At 36.7% G+C, this 22551-nt stretch overlaps 1 protein-coding gene across 1 annotated transcript in view; it reads right to left on the reverse strand.

Moving 5' to 3' along the window:
- LOC126162880 (serpin B6-like) overlaps positions 1 to 22551 on the reverse strand; it is a 282449-nt gene that overhangs the window by 5086 nt on the left and 254812 nt on the right. Inside the window, exons 8-9 of the mRNA XM_049919674.1 lie at positions 17878 to 18022; positions 8257 to 8326 (exon numbers count right to left, since the gene is read on the reverse strand). Of these exons, the coding sequence (XP_049775631.1) occupies positions 8281 to 8326; positions 17878 to 18022 (191 nt within the window). The 3' untranslated portion in view covers positions 8257 to 8280. The remainder of the gene's footprint in view (positions 1 to 8256; positions 8327 to 17877; positions 18023 to 22551) is intronic.

Here is a 22551-nt window from a genome sequence, read left to right on the forward strand (position 1 = left end):
GAGAGTCTTAAAGTGACATCTGCAGGATGTTGTGTTAGAGATGCCGCATATTAACCTCACACCTCATTGTTGTAATTTGAAGACTTTTCCAACTCCCGTAGCATTTTTCCAGAATATAATACCATTGGAGACTATAGAATGGAAATATGCAAGATATGACAAAAGCAATATTTCTCTGTCAACAAGGTGATAAATAGTTCTTAGGGATGCTCTGCTAAGGTTTTTTGACCAGTTACTCAATTTATTCCCTCTATTTTAGCTGGCTGTCTATCTCGATCTGGATGACTAGGAATCTTGCATGTGTGGTTTCATAAAGTCTTTGGTTGTTGATCTCCTTTTCAGAAACATGAAGTTATTTACTGTCTGAAACTATATAATGTTAGTTTTTGAAAAAATTAGGGGTATGGTATTTGCTGTAAACCATTTGTGTATTTGGTTTGTGACTGTCAGCTCTGTATCATACATTGAACAGTTGGGACTGTTGATCAGAATACTCGTATCATCTGCAAACATAACTATTTTTGCTCTATCATTCATTGTAATTTGTAGGTCATTAATGTAGCTCAGGAAAATCAGCCATCCAAGGATCAAGCCCTGGACACCATATTTTACATTTCCCCAAGTAATACCACAACCCTTTTGGGATCCTGTATCCTCTTCCACTGTTATCCCTACTCCCCCGAAGAGAGCATATGTGTAATATCAATAATTTACACCAATTTAAACTGTTGCTTTGGTTTTGTCTTTTCTGGTTATCTGGATCCAAATACACTGAAGATTTTTGTTTTTTACAGCAAATCTGTGATTTTCACTAATTTAAGCTATAGTTTTGACATTGTTTACGTTGGGCTTCACCAGTATGCACAATAAAGGAAACATGTTGGATTAAAAGCTAATGTACCATCACAATTTGTACATTGTACAAACTTCTGGCACATTGTAGGAATAATTTTGCTATTGTAATTTTGGAGTAATTAACAATTAAAATTCTGATATTTCTAGTCATCACAAGACAGCTGTTTTTATGTTTTCAAGCTATAAAATTGCTTGTATCCCTAATAGAAATGTGACATGATAATTTTTCAGTCAAAGCCAAATATGCTCATGTTCTAATTGTTGTTAGTTAAGAAAACTGTAATTATGACTATATAGAAATGTAAAATTTTAGTCGCACAAAATTTAATTAATTTAATCTAGGCCTTTTATTCAATAAAACTAATCTCTGTGTCCGCCTGAAAATGATAGGGTGATCATTCTTTAAGTATGTAAAATGAAGTATGCAAATTAACAAATTGTATTGTTGAAATAATAAAATATTTTTATTTTTATTTAGATTTTTTTTGCATGGAGTCATCAATATGATGGCTTTTGCAAACATCAAGTACAGTTACAAACATATAATACCCCTAGATCTTAGCCTTACAGGTAACAATTAAACAGTAAATTGATTCTTGTCAAAATACTTTACATCTTAGGCATATTAATACAGCCAGTTATTTTTTATACATTATTTTACAGCTCTTTTACTTAAGCATTTAAAATTAATTGAGTGACTAAAGTCACTTTTCAGTTAAAAATGTCATTTATGGTCTTAACAGATACAGATTCTTTCCTGTCTATGTACGAAATTATTCACTTTTACTTCATATAAATTTCTATGTAATTTGGGAAGATGTATGTAAAAATTTTAATTGTATAATTCTAAAAGTTTAATATGTAACAATGACAGTAATTGCTTAAAATCATATAAATAGAGGCAATTTGAACACCGCCAGAGGTCAGTCTGAAGTCAATCTTGCATCAGTCATGAGATATTGTTAAGTCAATAAAAAACTCTTCATGAAGACGAAATACTGGAAATTTTTTTTAACTATTGCATGATTCCCGTGTGGTGATGCAGTAACATCAAGATGAACCTACGGCAGCATTAAGGAGCAGCACCCCGGATTATATAAGATACGTATTATTTATTTGGTGGAGGATATACATAATATGATATGGTATTCTGTTTTTGTTGTGTTACGCCAGGATACATATCCCAAACTTCACAAAAAAAAAAAAAAAACATTTGAACCATGTCATATTACACCCAGTCTGAGTTTATTGTTATGCCTGCCTCCATAAAGATAACTCTTTGCTTCCTATTGTGTAGATAAGATTCTAGCCATGTCAAAGGTTTGTCTTTGATGCCATAATGTGGAAACATTTTTGTAAAGTGTTATTATCTACACAGTTGAAAGCCTTGGCAAGATCACAAGAGGTCCCTATTGGACACCTTCTGAAATTTAATTCACCTAGATTTTCATCTTTTAGGCTAAATATAGCTCTCTCTGTGGAGAATCCCTTACATAAGTGAAACTGTGTAGATGTCTGTAAGCTATTTTGTGTCATATGGTCATAAATCCTATCATAAACTACTCTCTCAAACACCTTTGAGAACACTGGCAGCAAAGAGATGGGCCAATAATTGGATAGTACATTCCTTGCCCCACTTTTTTGGATGGGCATCACTATCGCTTATCTCAATTTACCCAGAAATGTCCCAGTTTTCATTGACTGGTTACATACTAGCATAATTTGTAGCTGATTAAGTCTGCACATGATTTTAAAATCCTATTTGATATTCCATCATGTCCAGAAGATCCAGAGCTTTCAAGCAATTTTATGATTTTTTCAACTTCTTAAGGAACTGTACTTTTGAAATGAAGTGCTACATTTGGATTGATTTGCATGTGATTTAGTAGCTCTATAGCCTTTGTGGGAAATTGTTTATTATGGTTCCATGTTCTTTGAGTTACAGTGAGAAAAAAAGATTAACATCAGAGGTTGCAACTTTTTCATTCTTCTTGTCTGAACCACTACCAGAGGACTGTGGAGCCCTGTTTTTTCAGATTTTATGTTCCTGTTTGTCTCATTTTTGATGATGTTCCATATGATTTTCAGTTAACTGTTTGACTTGCTAATTTTTTCTGACTAACACAGCTGTTTGGCCTTCCTGATTACATACAGGGTGTTTCACTAAATGTGTTTGCCTCTGTAAGTTACAAAGTAATAGGCAACAGAAATATTTATTGTGGTACGTCACTATAAGAAAAGTTACACTGTCTGCGGAGCTATGAACATAGTTTATTGTGTTATTATGTGAAGAGTTACAGCATAAAGATACAATTTTTAAAATGAAACAATAGTTGTTTGTACCATGCACTGGAATCAGTAACACCAGCTGTGTATACATCAATTTAAATTACATTCCTACCACTTTTAGTTTGGTAGCTACAACCCCTCAAAGTTCCAGGGGCAAATATCTCACATCCTGTGCATAACGCAATGTGACTTCTAAATGTGGCACAGCCAAGTTGTAACGTCGCTGGTGTCACGGAGCGAGAAGCTTCCTCGATGCGCTGTTAGACTGCCAACTGTCGCTGCACCCAGCCGTATACCCAACAGTTCAAGACACACAAACAAATGTGGGCTCAATATACCACAGTTACTGACATCAGATGAAGATGGCTTACACGAACAATGAGTACATGTTGCTGATGCTCGGCTAGTGCCGACACGATGCCACTGAAGCAGCCATGGTGTACGCAGTGAGATATCCTAGATGATGAGTTCCAGCAGCCATTACGTTCTTATGTGCTAAACAACAACTTCGGGAAACTGGCAGCTTGGTAATGCACCACATTAACAGATGAAGAACTGCAAGAAGTAAGGACACAGAGGTGTTCGTTTTAGCTGCAGTACACCATGATCCTCACGTCAGCTTACGAGCCATTGCTGCAGTCGCTGGTGTCCGTCTCACATCTGTGTGGCATATAGTACATGGCCACAGGTTTCACCTGTACTACCTGTCACTGACCCAGGAGCTGGATGGGAATTATTTCTGTGTGAGAGTTACATTCTGTGAATGAGCCATGCATAATTTCACGCTGGAGTCTTTACAAGGTGTTATGTTCTCTGATGAGTCCACGTTCACAAATTATGGTGCAGTGAATATACCATAACATGCACTGCTGGGTCGCAGACAATCCTCGGTGGGTACGACCTCTCGACCATCAAAGTAGGTGGTCTATTAATGTATGGTGTGGAATCCTTGGGGATGAAATCATTGGTCCACACTATGTTCCAGGTACACTGACAGGTGAGTTATATCGCGCATTTATAGTTGACAGTTTGGGTGGTCTCCTTGAACATGTGTATCTACACACGAGAGTCTATATGTGGATGCAGCATGATAGAAAGTGCATTGCATTGTGCATTCAGTAACATGGGCACACATTTGAACATCTCATTTAAATCAACTTCCCACCATCAGAACATCCATCACCCACCACACAGCCATATATTATGTACAGCGTGTGGTATCTGCACCTGAAACTTTGAAGGGTTGTAGCTCCCAAACTAAAAGCAATAGGAATGTAATTTAAATTGATGTATATCTATGGCCAATATTATCAATGTTCAGGACATTCACATTTGTAAACTGGCTGCATATTTTGAGAGTTGTTCATTTGCAGTGCTGCTATCTTTGTTCACACATGACCAGGGCAGTAAATCATATCAGTGCAGAATGTTCACATATATACCCTTTGGGCATCTCAGATAACTCAAGCACTCCTTTAGTTCTTGGCAGTCTACTGAAGTTTCATTCTGGTACATGTCATATGAGCCACCAAATAATACAACATGATCCTTTGATAACAACTTACTGTTATCATCCGAATGAAGTTACTTTGTTACTTGAGACAGGGGTGCCTCAGGCTTAACCTGTTGCTTTCACAGCTTCTGCCACTTTATTTACACAAGAAGTGATCTGTTGCCCATGACTGTAACAAGAATCACAACCTTCTTGTTGACAGTCATTGGCAAGGGATCACAAGCTTTGTCAGGTGATTAGAGCCCAAATCATATTGGCAGCTGTTTTCAGGAGTGTTAGAATAACATTCCAAACAAATGGAAAACTAGCACTAGAATTTTCATGCACAAAATAATGGGATATGAAAGACCCTTGCAACTACAGAGGCATAAAACTATTGAGTTCAGTTCTTAATCACCTAATAAAAATGATAGGAAATAAAGTAAAAAGCATTATAACCCTTTCAGAGGGGCAGTGTGGTTTTAAATGTGGTAGGTCAAGCACAGAGGCAGTTTTCATTCTTAGACAAGTTGTAGAGAAGTCCACTGAATACAACAGCCCAGCTTATCTTTGTCTGATTGATTTACAGAAGGCTTTTGATGGGATTCGGTTAACAGATGCAGTTAATTTGCTCTACAATCAGTAGATTCCTTCCAACTCAATAAAAACAAATGAAGATATTTATTCCAACAACCACATCCAGGAAAAATTGGTTCCAGGTTAACTACTTGCTTAGCAGTTAGTAGTGGTACTTGCCAAGGTGGCTCTGTGAGCCCACTGCTTTTTAACACAGTCATGACGTGCTGATAAAGAAGGTATTGGCTGGTAGTGGTTATAAAATTGAGGCAAAGAAATAAAAATCATTTGTTATGCTGATGATGCAGTTTGCTGGCAAACAGTGAAGATAACCTGCAGAAACTTTTACATGTACAGGGATATTCAAAAGTAAGGAACAGATTTCAAACTTTTATTGCTACAAAAGACAGTAACACAATTTCAATGTCCCTGGAAAGACAACATTTCTAATTTTTATGCATTCAATGTGAGCAGCATGTGTTACACAACAATATCAAAATGGTGGCTCATTTCCTGCCGCACATGAAGAAGCTGGTCTCTCATTACCAAATTCACAGCTTCAACAATGCGCAGACTTTCGAGGGTGTCAGGATAGGGGTGTTAAAAATGCTGTCTTCTACATAATTTCACAGATAAAAGTCACATGGTATGCTCTGGAGACCTTGGAGGCCAGTGGTGATGAAGTTTATCCCCTGCTCCTCCTCTTCCAATCCAACGTCCTGGAATGGTGTCATTCAGTAACGCCGGGCTGGCTCAGAAAAATTTCCTAAGCACAACTGATGCTACCTGAATGACACCATTCCAGGATGTTGGATTGGAAGAGGAGAAGCAGAAGATGAACTCATTCCCGGTGGCCTCCCAGGTCTCCAGACCTCACTCCTTGTGACTTTTATCTGTGGGGTTACATAAAAGACCATGTTTTTATCCTCCCTATGCCTGACACACTTAAAAAGTCTGTGACATCACATTGTTGAAGCTGTGAATTGGATAATTAGAGACCAGCTGCTTCGTGTGTGGCAGGAAATGTGCCATCATTTTGATATTTGTCATGTAACACATGGTGCTCACATTGAATGCATAAAAATTTCGTGTCCGGCCACCCTGATTTAGGTTTTCTGTGATTTCCCTGAATCGCTCCCTGCAAATACTGGGATGGTTCCTTTGAAAGGGCACAGCCGACTTCCTTCGCCATACTTCCATACTCTGATGAGACCAATGACCTTGCTGTTTGGTCTCTTCCCCCAAACAACCCTACCCAACCCATAAAAATTTGAACGTGTCTCTTTCCAGGAATGTAGGCATTGTGTTTCTATCTTTTGTAGTTTGGAAGTAATAAAAGTCTGAAATCTGTTCCTACTTTTTGAATAGCCCTTTGTATTTAACATGGCAGCCAAGAACCTAAATATGTTCATATCCACTCAAAAAATCAAATGTATGACAACATCTGTGTAACCAATTACATGAAAATTGGAATTGGATGGAAAATATATTCAACAGGTAATGACATCTAAGTATCTTGGTATTGAGTTATCCAGCAGTGGAAATATCACAAAGGAAATTAGAGAACAAGTAATAAAAGCAAATAAAGTGTCAGGCTGTTTAAATGATACTGTTTGGCAAAACAAGCACATAGGAAAAGAGGCAAAAAAAGCAAGACTATACGAAACAATAGCGAGACCAATTATTATGACATACACAGCTGACACAAGGCCAGAAACATCATAAACAAGAAGGTGTTTGGGAACCATGGAAATGAAAATTCTGCAAAGGATTATATGATAGACACTGAAAGATAGAGAGAGAAGCGAAGGCATTGGAAAAGGATTTAAAGTGGACTCCATTAATGAGTGGGTACATAAGAGAAGGCATGAATGAAATGAACACATAGACAGGATGTACGGACAGAAGTTTGTGAAAATCATAAGAAGTAAATTACCAACTGGTAAAAGAAATATTGGGTGTCCAAAACAAAATATGGTGTGACAACCTCAGGGTAGACTATGGGATACTGAAAGAAATGGCCTTTAGCCTAGGAAGAAAGAGGGAAGAAGAAGAAGTAGAAAAAGATACAAAAGTGATTTTGTCACTGAATTTTCTGAATAAAATTTTCTGGAGTAAATTCTTCTCATATCTTTCCTGTTATTGAAATATTTTTCTGTAACTAATGAATGGAATATTGAGCAGAACAAATATTTATCAGTGTAAGTAATAACACTTTTACATACACTGCATTTGTAAACACATTCATGAACTTGAAAAACCATTTTCTGCAGAAAACAACTTTCAGCTTACATGAAATTTACAAGAAAACTCTGTGAATCTTTTCCTTCTATGTGATGCAAGACATGGATTGTGGCAAAGACTGACTATGCCAAGTGCTCTTCACCACTGGCAATATATCCTTGTCAACAGGTGTATGTCCCACCAAAAGCAATCACATCTTGCAGGCTGGTAGCATCAAAATTTATCTGCAGTGCAATTACAAAAATTGTCTGCAGTTGCCTTACACATGACAACTATGTCGAGATAATTATGTTGGGAGTAGTAATTTACTGTGTCATTCAAACTACAACTGTCTTAAATGACTTCATACTGTACTTTAACTTCCCAGCAAACAGAAACCTGTTTTTTAAATCAGTTATTCTGATTGTATTCAAAGTCTTCCTTCAGTTTATACTTTTAGATTATCCATAGACTATCATAATCTTTCCTATAATGAATAAAATATCACTATCCAGTCTCGAATTGTCACTGTTAGTACTCAGAGTTTACATAAAATTGATGATGATAATTTTGAACATAAAACTATTGTTATTTTTGTCTAACTGAAATTTACATGGAAGAGCTATACCAACCTGTGTCAATTACAACACCAGTAAGAATTTAAGGTGTTACAGAGACAGACAGTGCACTAACGTCTGCAGTTTAAAAAAAAACTTGTTACACATCTTGTATTGTAACTCATGCTATTATCCCCAATCCCATTCATCTCTCATTTCATTCCAGCATCTGATAATGGTTGAATCAGTACTCCAAATGCTTACCTCATGATCTTACAGGGACCCATGTCACAGATACTGACAGCTACTGGTAGGGCCCAGAACTTCTGGATTGCTGCAAAAGCAAAAGTTGGAGTCTGTCAACATTAAAGAATTCATGGATAAGTTAGGTCAGTGCTATAAATGGCAAGTGCTTGAGCGCCCTAGAGCTTTTGTATCTTTAATTGCAATCTAGGACTACATCAATCATATTTAAAGCAAGCAGCCATAATGTAAGGAATTATACCTTCTAATAATTCCACAGGCATAAAGAAAAAGAGGGAAGGTGTAGACATGAAAAACAGCGGGGACATAACTATCAAGAAAAATTGTAAGAAAATCAGGGATGTTAAAGAGGTCAGTAATATTGTCACAAAAGAAGCTGAGTAGCACCATGGTGTAGTGGTTACGATACTAAACTGTTGCCTGGAGGATTGTGAGTTCAAAACTTACACAGACTGCAAAATTTTAATTTCTATATTTGGTTCCAGTACATTCTAGAAGTATCCACAAAAGCCAAGAATCATTGTACTGGAATGTTCTGTAGCTGTATATGTACTGTATGTGTTCTGGCTGGAGGCAGTTTGCTCCGCACTCTTGTATGTGCGAATGCTGAATAAACCTTCATTAAGTGAAGTTAGTGCTCATCATTCATCTAATTACACTTTCTTCTATGTGACATTATTCTGGTGGAAATGCTGGGTATCAGAACTTGTGATAGCATACATTATCGACTACACAGTGGCTTCCATCAGGTCACAACAGAGCCGCCATTTATGTGGCGAGAAACCCAAGTTCCAGCCATATTCAACAGATCACAATCTATCGGATACATAAGAATAAGAGGATGTTAAGATGATAGCAACTGTGTGCCAGCACACAAGACATACTTCCAGGTTCTCTGGTGATGATGGCCAAGATCCAAACAACTGGCTGAAGGTATATGAGAGTATAGCCAAATTTAACCAATGGGATGACACCGTGTGTTTGGCTAACATATTTTTCTACTTGGAGGCCACTGCCAAGCAATGGTATGAGAACAATGAGGAGAAGTTCACAAGCTGGGAAGTATTCCAGGCAGCAAAGCATAAGTATTTCGGCAACACACAATGACGGAAGTGCAAAGCTGAAGATAAATTAAAGTGCAGGGCACAGCATCCAGGAGAAACTACAGCATCTATATTCAAGACGTCTTGGAGCTGTGTAAAATAGTGGATCCTAGAATGAAGGAGGAAGATGAGGTTGCACATATACTATACTAACCTCGATGCAAGTGAGTTTGTGATGGGCATACATTTTGATTTATTCAAAGCTTTTGATGTCATTGACCATAATGCCCTACTGCAGAAGCTTGACCTATTAGGAATTAGAGGTATATCCAAAGAGTGGCTCAGGACATACCTATGTGGTCGCAAAACATGGTTGAAGTGCAATATACTAACCATAACAAAATCAGCTACTACTATTCAGGATGTGAAAATGTGAAATATGGTGTCCCTCAAGGATCAGTAAAAGGACCCATTCTGTTTCTCCTCTATGTCAGTGATATTATGTACAACAAGTAGTGCCAAACTACCCTCCAATTTGCAGATGATACAAGCTTTCTTATTAATGGTAAAACAGAAGAAAAACTAAAAGACTCTGCTATTCAAATAATGAACAGTGTAGCACAGTGGTTCAGCTATAACAAGTTAATTATAAACAAAGAAAAGACAGAAGCACTGAGCTCCTATAAACTAAATGGAAGACACCACCCAAACATGCATATAGAACTAAGGGAAAGAGTTCTTGAAAGTGTTGACAGCACAAAATTTCTGGGCCTCTGGCTCCAGAACAACACAAAATGGGAGGTACACATTGAATATTTGCAAAGAAAATTAAGCAAAACCTGCTACATGATAAGGATCTTAAAAACTTGTTTCAGCAAAGCCAGCCTGTTGAATGTATACTAATCCTATGTGCATTCTGTAATTAAAAATGGCATAATCCTCTGGGGCAATGCAACAACAAATATTAAACTTTTCAGGATGCAAAAGAGGATATTAAGAATTATTGAAGGGGTGAACAATATGAAATCATGCAGACCCATATTAAAAAAAACTGTCAGTTCTTCCTCTTCCTTGCATTTTTATCTATGAAACATCAGCTTTCATCAAACAATATATTGATAGCCACCCAGATATCTTATTAAAAAATGAAGATATACATGCATACAATACCAGGCAAATATCTCACCTTCACATGAAACAGATGAGAACATCATTGCACCAAAAAGGCACTCTACGTATTGGGATAAAAATTTACAATAATCTGCCTAACCATATTAAATCAGAAAGTAATTTCAGTAGTTGTAAGGCTGAACTAAAGGCATATTTAATTGATCATTGCTTTAACAGTCTGACAGAGTACCTAGAAAACATACAGCAAAAATAAAGATGCATTATGAATATTCTACTTTGTATGTTGCCTCTAATGTTTGTTGTATATATGATTATTTGCTAAATTACTTCAATATCTAGTCCTTAGGAATGCAATACAAACTGTATTTTATCTTGTAAAGACCTAACCATGTCCAATATACTTGTATACATTCTATACATGTAGGATTTGAAGGACTAAATAAATAAATAAATAAATGAAGGGTGTTGCTGAGGACATGTATCAAGCCCTACTCCTGAAGGAGGTTTCTACAGCAGATGACTTCATAAAATGGTGCCAGTATATCGAGACAATGCATCAAAAAAGAATTATACGCAAGAACTTTGAATGGCTTCCAAACATAGTATCGATGTCTGTGATGGAGGAAGCAACTGATTTCACAAGTGTTCTTCGTCAGATAGTGAGAGAGGAAGTTCAGAAGGCACTTGGATTTACAGTGAGCAAAAAACCAAGACGCTTCAAGAGGTCATAGGGAGGAAGTGGAACAGACATTGAACCCAATCTCTTGTCCTTTATTTCCCTTTAAAATGGTGAAAAATTTGAGACCCTGGCGGAGTTACATTCCTACAATGCCGCATGAGGAACCTGTTTGGGCACCAAATAAGGCTGACGTATGGAAGGACCCAGGATAACCAACCAGTATGTTTCCACTGTGGATGACCAGGACATGTGGTGCACTATTGTCGAGAAAGGTGGCGGATAAGTGACGACACCCATGCTATAAGACAGCAGACCAATCTTAACCAATGCCAACTCCGAGACGACAAAGATGAACGAGAAGGTGTGGTGGGTGCAGGACAATGTAGGTCACCATCATTGCAAGCTGTCCACTGGAGAGGACGCTCCCCAACACGCTGATCAAGGTCTCCATCACCATTTAGAAGCTCCAGCAAATCACCTAGCTGCCACAACCTGGAAAACTAAAAGTTGCGAACTTCCTTCGAGGTGAGGCCACTGAAGAGAAATATCCTCTGTCATCAGTCACTACAAAAATGATAGGAAACTACATTGATATCCTCATGGATGGCCAACCAGCCCAAGCTCTTGTGCACTCTGGAGCATCATATTCAGTCATTTAGGAGAATTACTGTCACCAGTTGCAGAAAACCGTATTTGTCGACAACAAAACTTCTCTGATGAAGGTGGCAAATGGGAAGTATGTAAAACCTACAGGAAAGTGTACCATTCATGTGGGTATATGTGGCCATATACAGCCCTTAGAATTCATCGTCTTACAAGAGTTTAGTATGATAAAGTATGATAAAGTGGATCAAGCTCTTTTACTTTTGTTTATGCAGGAAAGAGAAAGGGGAACTCCTTTGAGTGGAGCACTGATTCAGGAGAAGGCTGTTTACCTGAACAAGTTAATAAATGGTGATCAGTCTTTTAGTATGAGTATGGGTTGGATGGACAGATTCAAAAAATGTCATGGGATCTGGCAGATAACAATTACTGGAGAGCTTTCTTCTGACTGTGATGCAGTGAAGAAATACTTGGGTGAGTTTGAAAAAATGGTAAGAGAGGGAAATTATTCTCCCCAACAATTTTATAACACTGATGAGACTGGCCTTAATTTTAGGGCATTGCAAACAAAAAGCCTGGCATCAAAAGCAGAAGACCGTGCTCCTGGTTTTAAAATGTGCAAAGATTGTGTAACTTTATTAGTGTACAGCAAGGCTGCTGGTGATCACAATCTGCCTTTAATGCTGATGGGCAAATCTGCTAGGCCCAGAGCTTTTAAAAACCACAACATGAAGTCCCTACCTGTATATTATCGCAACCAGAAAAAAGCATGGATGGATGGTAAGCTGTTCAAGGAATGGTTTCATGGCCAGCTTGCTCCCTCTGTTCAATGGTTTTCTTAAAATAATTTGTCTCCCCATGCAATCCTTTTGATTGGTAATGCACCATCTCACCCCAGCACTGAGGAATTATGTGACAGAGAAATTGTAGCGAAGTTTTTGTTGATGAATGTCATACCACTTCTACAGCTGATGGACCAGGATATACTGCAAACATTGAAAATGATTTACAGAAAACAATTTTTAACAATGCTGATCCAAGATGATAGCATTCCTTTAGTGGACAAAATAAAAAAGACCAATGTGAGGAATGTTATTTATTGGGCTGCTGAGGCATGGCAGAATATTTCAGAAAATACTCTGAGAAAATTGTGGAGAAAACTGTGGACCTCTCTTGAATTTCAGGACAACCTAGTTGAAAATGAAGAGGAAAGTCAACTACAAATGATACAGACAATCACTGGATGTGAAGAAGCTAGTGAAGGATACGTAGATGAGTGGATGGCAGCGGTTGGGGTATGTGTGGAGAACCTTACTGCTGGTGCCACTCAGTGATGAAGCAGAAGCCCTTGACCTCTCACTACGTTATTCGGAGCAACAGCCAACTGCTACACCCGCTGATTTGACATTTATGAGACGATGGTGCAACTATGCATCTTATCACAGACTGTCTTCATTACGTTAAAAAACAATGACTGGCTTTTTGTCATCTAAAAAGTAGGGATAAAATGTCCATTGTATTTTAGTAAGTTTGACAGCTTTTGTTTCATTGTTATGCATTGTTCAAATCTAATGTTTTCTTGCCAATTGTTCTAATACATGTTTACTGTACTGTGTAAATTAAAATAGTGTGTATGTACAGCAGTTAAATCCACAGTTTTCCATACTTAATCTAACATTTTTCATGTTCAGATTAACCGAACATTTGGAGAAGAGACTCTTGGTTTAAAAGGACAAGGCTGAATTTGGAGGTCATCATCATACTGACTTATCATTTTTGTTGCAAATCATCTGAATGTTTTGCCATGCATGAAACTGGGCATTTGTGGTGCTGTTGTGGACCATTTGATTTTTGTCAGAAGTTTTATGAGGAATTTATTAAGTATATGGGTTCATTGGGGAGGGGGGGGGAGGTTAGAGTTCAAGTTGAAGAGTGGAAGAGAGCATGATGTTGTTCAACTTTCAGTTTTTGAGGGCAGTAAGTTCTGGGGGGAACGGGAGGGGGGAGATGTGCAGATGTCATTTTTAGGCAGTGCCAAACTGTACTAAATTGGTTCTAATTTCTTTGACAAGAGAGTATGTCTAAGAGGATTCTGACAGGTTTTTTTGTTGAAAGTGGCTGGGCTGTAGGTGGGACAAACATTTGCTAATTAACCACAATATTCAGATTATGAGCAGGGCTTTACTAATACTTCTCAGGGGCTGTAAAATCTGTTGTTGGGAGAGGTAATATGAGATACTCTGTACTTTTGTTGGTTTAGTGCAGTATTTTATCTTCAGTTTTTTTAACCTTTCAGTCTATTGGAATCACATGCTTGGCAAGATCCAATGTTGTAATGACTCTACTTTTCTTATGTTTTTAGTTGTTGTTTTGCATATGTAATATAATCAAAAAAATTTGATGCTGTGTTTTCTTAGTTTCCATTATTTTAATTTTGGTGTGCAAGAGACTTTTTTAAAGAAACCAACAAGAATTTCGAGATGCTACACAATAGTGCTCATAATAAGGAGGAGACGACAGAGAAGTGGGAAGTCAAAACAATGATGACCAGTAGCAAATGCAGTGTCACAGGTCATGGTAAACAGCCATGAGGAAACACCTGTGGATGATGCAGAGAAATAGGAATGAACTGCTGAGAAAAAGTGATGAGATGTCACCCAGTTCCCAAGCACGCATGACCAAAAGACCAACACACCTTCGATCTTGTTATCCATGATAATGAAAAGGTGCAATGAGGGAGGAAATTGCCCAGAACTCCACACATGGGTACAAGGTGCACATCAGCACTTGTGGGAGTATGCCGATGAACTCATCTATAAATTATGACTGGAAAAGAAAAAAATATCGATTGGGAGCATCATGAAAACAGACAAAATTTTAAAAACTGGGCAAATGGAAATAGGAAGTCAATAGAGAGACTGTAATGAAGTAATGCAGAAGATGGCAGTAAAAGTTGATCAGAGCAGTTTGGTGAAAAATGAAAGCACAAAAAGCGAAAGAAATACATATAAGGAATGTAAGTGAACGTTGGAAAGAAAATAGCTGTCAAATTTGCAAATAAATCCATGAAAGACTATTGGGAGAAGGTCCTGCAGTGTAGTGAAGTGTTAACAAATTGCTATATGCAAATTCATAAATAATAATGGACCAATCTACATGCATGTAAATCAGTACTAGAAATGATGTAGAGGCAAGATGTTTGTTAATACAGGTGGTACAGATAAATAAACAAGAGGACTAGCACAAAAGGTTGAAAACAGATTCCTTCTCTTCACATATGGTAAGTGCCTCCTACCCTGGGTTTCTGTGCAACTTTTCCAAACTATACCCTGTTTCCTAAATCTCACCAGTACTTTTCCTTCATCCCTCTTCCTTAACTTTCAACAGTTCTGTCAGAAGGAGGAGCCACTCACACTGAAACCTTGAAAACTTTAATACTTTTTATATGTGTGTTCTCATACTGCTGCTTGGTGAGTAACTTTTTATCTACCCAATTACTTTACTGTATGCATGGTTTTTCCATTGTTGTGTTAGATTTTAGTTTGCCCTTGCCCAAAACCCCCACTTTTCCAAGTTAGTCCCATTAGATTAAATATTTATTATTACGAATAATAGCTGGCCAGTGTGGCCGTGCGGTTCTAGCCGCTTCAGTCTGGAACCACGTGACTGCTACGGTCGCAGGTTCGAATCCTGACTTGGGCATGGATGTGTGTGGTGTCCTTAGGTTAGTTAGGTTTAAGTAGTTCTAAGTTCTAGGGGACTGATGACCACAGATCTTAAGTCCCATAGTGCTCAGAGCCGATTTAAACCATTTGCATTATGAATAATGTCGTGAGATTACAATGCGGAATACTGGGATTACAGTAGATGTCAGAGGCTGTCTGTGGCTGTTTTAGTTACTTGTGTAAGTTATGATTTTAATTTATTTCATGTATGGTATTTCCATTTCTTTTATGAAAATCATATCTAGTTTGTGATATAATTCATGGTTCAGTAATTACTCACACAAACTATTGTAATTTGTAGTATGTATGTGTCTTAGCTTTTATTTCTATAGTATATTCATTTTTTTGTGAATAATTATTGTTGTTTTGAAATCTCAGTGTAAAATTGTGTTGAAATTTTGTCTGTGTGTAGCATTTTTGGGTCAATTATGACATCACTGGTCAAACCTGACAAGTAGAATCATATGTTAGAATTTATTAGATGCTCTGAATAACTGAATGTCATTAATATACATTAAAGATTTACTGCTCTATATTCATGAAGATGCAAAGCTAGTTCTATTTGCTGATGATACTAGTATATTAATCACACTCAACAAACAAGAATTAGCTGAGGAAATTGTGAATAATGTCTTTCAGAAAATTATTAAGTGAGTCTCTGCACATGGATTGTCATTCAATTTGGATAAAACTGTATATACACTTCTGTACAAGAAATGGCACAACACCATTAATAACCATGGAGTCTGTAGCTAAGGCACAACATTCCAAATTTTTGGCTGTTACACCAATGAGAGACTGAATTGGAGAAACACGTTGGTGATCTGCTGAAATGTCTGAGTCCAACTATGTATGCTATTAGCATTACTGCAAATTTTGGCAATAACCTTATAAATATATTAGCTTACTATGCCTATTTTAATTCACTATTTTCAGGTAATTCATCATTAAGGAAACAAGTATTCATGGCACGTAATCAGAATAATAGCTGGAGGCCGGCCATGGTCACTTGCAGGCATCTATTTAAGGAACTAGGGATATTCACAGTAACTTCGCAATGTATATATTCACTTATTAAATTTGTTATTAATAACCCATCTCAATTCAAAAGCAATATCAATGTGCATAGCTGCAATACACTTGGAGAAAGGCTAATCTTAACTATTTTGGGTTAAATCTAACATTGGCACAGAAAGGGGTGAATTATGCTGCCACTAAAATCTTTCATCACTTATCAAATAGCATCAAAAGTCAGACAGACAGCCAACCAGCACTGAAAAACAAATTAAAAGAATTTCTGAATGACAACGCCTTCTGCTCAATAGATGAATTTTGAGATATAAATTAATAATCTTTTTATTAAACTGATACTTTCCACTTCATTGTGAAGTGCTGTTATATCATGAATGGGAAAAAAAAGCAGTATTGCTCACAGATGTGTATGGTAGACTCTCAGATTATGCAACTGTAAACATACAAGTTACTTCCTGTGCAAATAGATTAATTAAGTTTAAGTTAAATTCATTTAATGAACTCAACATTTAGTGAACACTTTACAAACTGTGTTTTAGCCAAAAAGAAAATCGATCATCACATAAAAGCCGGCAACAGAGCAGCATAGATTTTTTATCTGGATCTACCTTAGCTAAAACTTGTGTATTGTTTATTCACAGGGAAATCCACACAGGGAAATCCACACAGGGAAGGTCTGTAATTAATATTTTGCTGCTGATCATTATGGAAAGTTTATTTTATATGTTGTCAAATGAATTATTGTTTTATCATGCACCTATAATCAAGTGGGTGTAAGAAGTTTCCTGAGAGTTGCAGTGGGCTGGCTACAGCAACTCCGCACACCTACACCTGTCTCAACCAGTCACATGACATGACTTTGTAAACATCTCTATGGCAATGCCTCAGTGTTGTCACAGCTCTACAGATGACTATTATTTTCATCTACAGTCATATACCCTTAGCAGTTAGAGACTGTTTATAGTGCTGCTAGTTGTCAGGGATCTTCTTATGCTGACTTGACTATAGTGGAGCAATTATAATTAATACTAGATACCAGTAATAAGAAAGATACAATTTGTGATGTACTGGAAAAGAGAATGAATTTCAGCATGATGACAAATCCTGGCTGAATAAAGACCATAAATAGGGGCAGTCATTTTTCAATCAGGAGTCAGTCTGATACTAACTAGCAATCAGTGTACTAGGTCAAAATCACTTCTATGTGTGTTTCTGTGAATAAGTGGCCCCTGTCATCCTTTCCCACATGACTATCTACTGTACAGTGCTCGTCTGTTAAAAAAAAAAAAAAATGGTAATCTATTCTTGCATGCAAAACAATATGGAAAATAGTGTATTTTAATGCGAGCAAGAAAATATAAATGTGAATATTATGTTAAAGCAAAGGAAACAGCAGAAAATGCCTTACCTTGATTCTACATCCTGAACTCTTCCAATAAAAAGGATAGCTTTGTTAACAATACTTATGAGCAGAAACAGGAATGGATGATCAGCTTTGAACACAACAGGGCGAGGTATAGTTGTTCGCAGAGACAGTAGAATAATGTCACCACCTAAAAAGGATGGTTTCTCATACATTTCTGATATCACTCTGTTTAAATCATCACAATTTTGAAAAGAACTTCAGATAAGATTTATCTTTTATCACTAAACAATACAAAGTAAACATTATAAGCCAAGAAATGTAGTGTGGTACATAAGACATTGAAGTTATATTTGGCAGGAGAAGAGTTGAAATCACCATATATCTACCCATTGTCGCACCCAGGAATTCTCATATGGGCGGTAAGGAGGAGGGGGAATCAAGTCATGAATGCTGCGAAAGAAGTAGGAGTCAGGACACAAAGCACAATTTCTTACAAAATATAACTTAAATCTACTGGAAAATTGAGTTTATTAATAATCAATACTATTAGTGCTACAACTTTATGTTTCTTCTCTACAGTTTCTCAGCCATTGTTGGAATCACTTCTTGTAAGCTGAAAAGCAATTCTGACAAATGAGGTCCTTAATGGATGAGTCAACTATTCAAAACCTTTTATTCAGTTATGTAGGTCAAGATCCCAAATATTGCTCCCTGCAGCCATTCACCCTGGAGGACCCTCATTTGTGTGTAATTGACCAAAATAAATAAATAAAATAAAATAAATACAAATAAATAAATGGAATTATACATGGTGTCCTGAGGTCTAAACTTCTGTATCAAAATGACTATGATCATTACTTTTATTCAGTTTAAAGATTCAAATATAATTTTTTATGTCTATTCCTTTGTAATATCATTTTAATTATCATATGAACTTCTTCATTTGTTCTCATTTTTTACTTATATCATTCTTTTTCCACTCAGAATTTAATTATACTTATCTATTACAGTATTTAAATATTTGAAATTCTGATTTATCATTTAAAAAACAAAGATGGACTGTGGATGGAAGGCAACTGTCTTTTTGTGGGTGATGTTATAGCATGAAATTACATCTGATACTAGGCTTGACTGGACAATCTTTCCATGATCAGAGATTATCACACAGGGTGCTTCATTCCTTAAAATGATGTCTTCTACTATGAACTTTCCTTTTTCCTGAGATTCAGCAGTCATCACAGCTTTGGTGATAGTGTAGTGGGACAGGTTGTCAGTGAGAACTATCATCTCAATTTTCATTTGTCAGCTTTGCAATCCTCCCCAAGAGGTTGATTCCAATTTGGTGGAATGGCACTTCTGCATGCAGATTTGGTATGAAATGCCCCAAGGGCAAATGCATCATGTTCTTCCATCACTGGCATTCCTTACTGTGGCTCACAGTGCCTAACAGATTGGTGGAGACCTAGCCACTGATACATGGTTGTTTCTACCTGGACTCTTCATGAATCTCAGGTGGCTAGATGTAGGGGCATTGTGAAATAATCCAGAATAACTGGCACTAAATAAGCTGGGATTGCAAGTAAACATTTCTATCCAATTGGATGGTAGTTCCTCATATACAATTCCAGTTTGGTCAGTTTTTCAAGGCACAGTGCTGGATGTCCCTCTGTTCAGCAGCAAAGTCATTTAGTGCATCAGTGACAGATCTCATCCACACTGCTGTGGTCCACCAAACTACTTCTTGAAAGATCCTTGCTTTTGCATTCAATTTTGTATACAACTTTGACAGTGTACTCTTGAAGCCACAGTAGCCATTTTGCCAGTAATCCCAATGGGTCCTTCAGGCTAGTTGGCCAGCACAGACAAATGTGGTCTGTCACAACAGTGAATGATTTGTCAAATAAATTTGGTTAGAATTTTTGATAGGCCAAATAACTGCAAAGCACTCATTCTCTATTGTAGAGTAGTACATCACGGACTTGGACAGCACTGTGGAAGCATATGTCATCACCTTTTCAGCAACTTCCTGAATTTGTACTACAACTATGCCCATTAATTGCTAGTATCAATATGAAATGCTATCTTGGCACTTTTTCATGCAGTGCCATAATTGGAGAAAATGTTATTGCCTCCTTAGGGACTGGGAAAGATTTTTCTTGCACCTCATTCCTGGAATATTTGGGATCTCCTTGCAGTAGTTGTTGTAAGGAGCATTCCATACTACAAAAATCTGTTATGAATTTCTGGTAGTGAGAGCACTTTCCAAGAAATCTTCTCACATCATGAGTGTGTCAAGATGTCAAAAAATCTGTGAGTGCTATTATTTTCTTGAGATCAGAACAGACTACATTGCCATTCATTAGTTGCCCATTAATTTTTTCCCTTTAGCAGTAAAGAGGCTCTTTTTCAAATTCAGGCAGAGGCCTGCTGTCTAAAAGTGCTTCATCACTATTTTGAACCAAGTTTAGATTTTCATCAAAGCCCTTAGAAAAAGTGACAATGCCATCCAGATAGCAAATCACATCATTTATTTCAGGTGTCAAAGCAGGTGTTCCACCATACTTTAAAAGGTGGCTGGGGCGTTACGTGCTGCAAACAAAATAACTTTTAACTCACGTCGGCAATCAGGTGTTATAAAGGCAATCTTTTTCCTATAAGCCCTGTCATCCTCTATTTTCCAGAAGCCCATCTACATATCCATAGTTGAGAGATACTTTTCTCCTTTCAGGCAGTCTAGGGTATCATCAGTGTATGGCAATTTTTTGGTGATTTTGTTCAGGTGTTGGTAGGCAACACAGAAACACTTCATAAGGACACAGGAGAAGAACAAGGTCTCTCTGGAGCTCAATGATGTCATCTTGCAGCATCTTCTCTGCTTCTTCTTGGAGTAGCCATTTTTCAGCAGGCAAAACCCTACAGGAGTGCTGGCCAACTGGTGGATGATCCACAGTGTTATATCATGTTTACCATGGGACTCTAGGTCTGTCTTTTCCTCACTCTGGATTTATAAGTATCCAAATATTGGCACAGAAAGGTTAACAGTAAATGACATTTTTCCTCGCGTAGGTCAGGTCCTTCTGACAATAGTAGCTTCCTCCTCTGCATTATCTGTAGTGGTAGTAGAACACAATTCTTCACTGACAGCATTATGCTTGTAATGGAACTGATCAAAGGCTCATTTTCCCTTAATATTGTCCTTCTCAATACACTCAAATAAAATATACTACTCAATACATGGACTTCCTTCAGAGATAATAAAAATGTTCACTTTTTATTTATGATTAAATGAGTTGTAGAGTATTGTTTTACTTATATACAAATATAAAAATATGTAAATTATTTCAAAATAAGAATCAAAATTCAAAATGCTGTGTTGAATATGTTCTCTTCTAATTTTGAGGATGACTTCTTAAGTTATAAAAATTACCATTATTATTATTATTATTATTATTATTATTATTATTATTATTATTATTATTTACATAATTTTTTATTTTAATTTGAAAAGCATCTGCAATGTAATTTTTATAAAATATTAACAACATATAACTTTTACCTTTGAATATACAGATCGATACATAAATTTAAATATTATTGTGTTGCAAGCTGAAAAATGCTGGTCACTTATAGTCTATCTGTTCGTGGTTCAGGAGGTGGTAGTTGTCACTGATGAAGCGTGAAAATGGATACTCATTCTTTTTTTTACTGCATAAATAGTGTTGTTAAATGTGCCTTGTCTGCTTGCATGAATTAAAAAGTGAACACAAACTTTTCCACTTTTTATTAGTAATGTTAATACACAACATGAAATGAATACAAAGAACCTTCTGCACCATCTAGTGAAAGTTCATACCTCAAGATGACAGTGCCAATAATAATAATAAGAAAGTACAGCAGCCACTGTAAATCGAGATAAGTTTAAATAATTATTTACAACTTTCTGATTGACATTCAGATTTACATTCTAATCCATCACCTTTCATCTTCAGCTCTTTAAGCAGTTGAAGGACAGTGAGCCAACCCAATTCACAGGTGAAGTGAGTTTTCAGACACTAAAAGACTGTGATTTTAGGCTGTCCTGAAAGGTGAATAGTGATTAAAATATGTAGGCATCAGTCAGGATGTTAATACTATGTGTATTAATACAATAAAATGTTACAAGAGCAAAAATATAATGTTATTGGAATTGAAAGATGTATGAGTATATGAACAAAGGACATGTATCCTGCCAGATAACCAATTCACTGTTGAATTGAGGTTTTCAACAAACATTGTAATTTTATGATGTCATGGAAAGTGAACAGGGATTACATTGTGTGGGGACCGGCCAGGATGTTAATACTTCATGTATTACTGTGATAAAATGTTGCAAGAGCAAAAATATAAATATTGTTGGAACTGAAAGAGGTAAGAGTATATAAAAGAAGGACATGTATCATTTTGGTGGCACTGATGATGGCAGGATATGGATATGTGAAGTTAAGTACAAATTTTATGTTATGCAGTGCTCTATTGCATTTTATTGTCACATGTGAAAGTAAAAGTTCAGGAAACTTGACAATAACTGAGCACAAAATAGAAACAGTACTAGATAGACGGGGGTGATGTATCATTTTGGGGAAATGCTGTGTTATTCCCTCTGCACCTCTAACCAATTTTTATTTTTGTTTTTATTTATTTATCCATCCGTACACAATACATATTGTATGGATGCTT

The sequence above is a fragment of the Schistocerca cancellata genome, chromosome 2 (genome assembly GCF_023864275.1).
Source record: "Schistocerca cancellata isolate TAMUIC-IGC-003103 chromosome 2, iqSchCanc2.1, whole genome shotgun sequence".
In the NCBI taxonomy this organism is placed as follows: domain Eukaryota; kingdom Metazoa; phylum Arthropoda; class Insecta; order Orthoptera; family Acrididae; genus Schistocerca; species Schistocerca cancellata.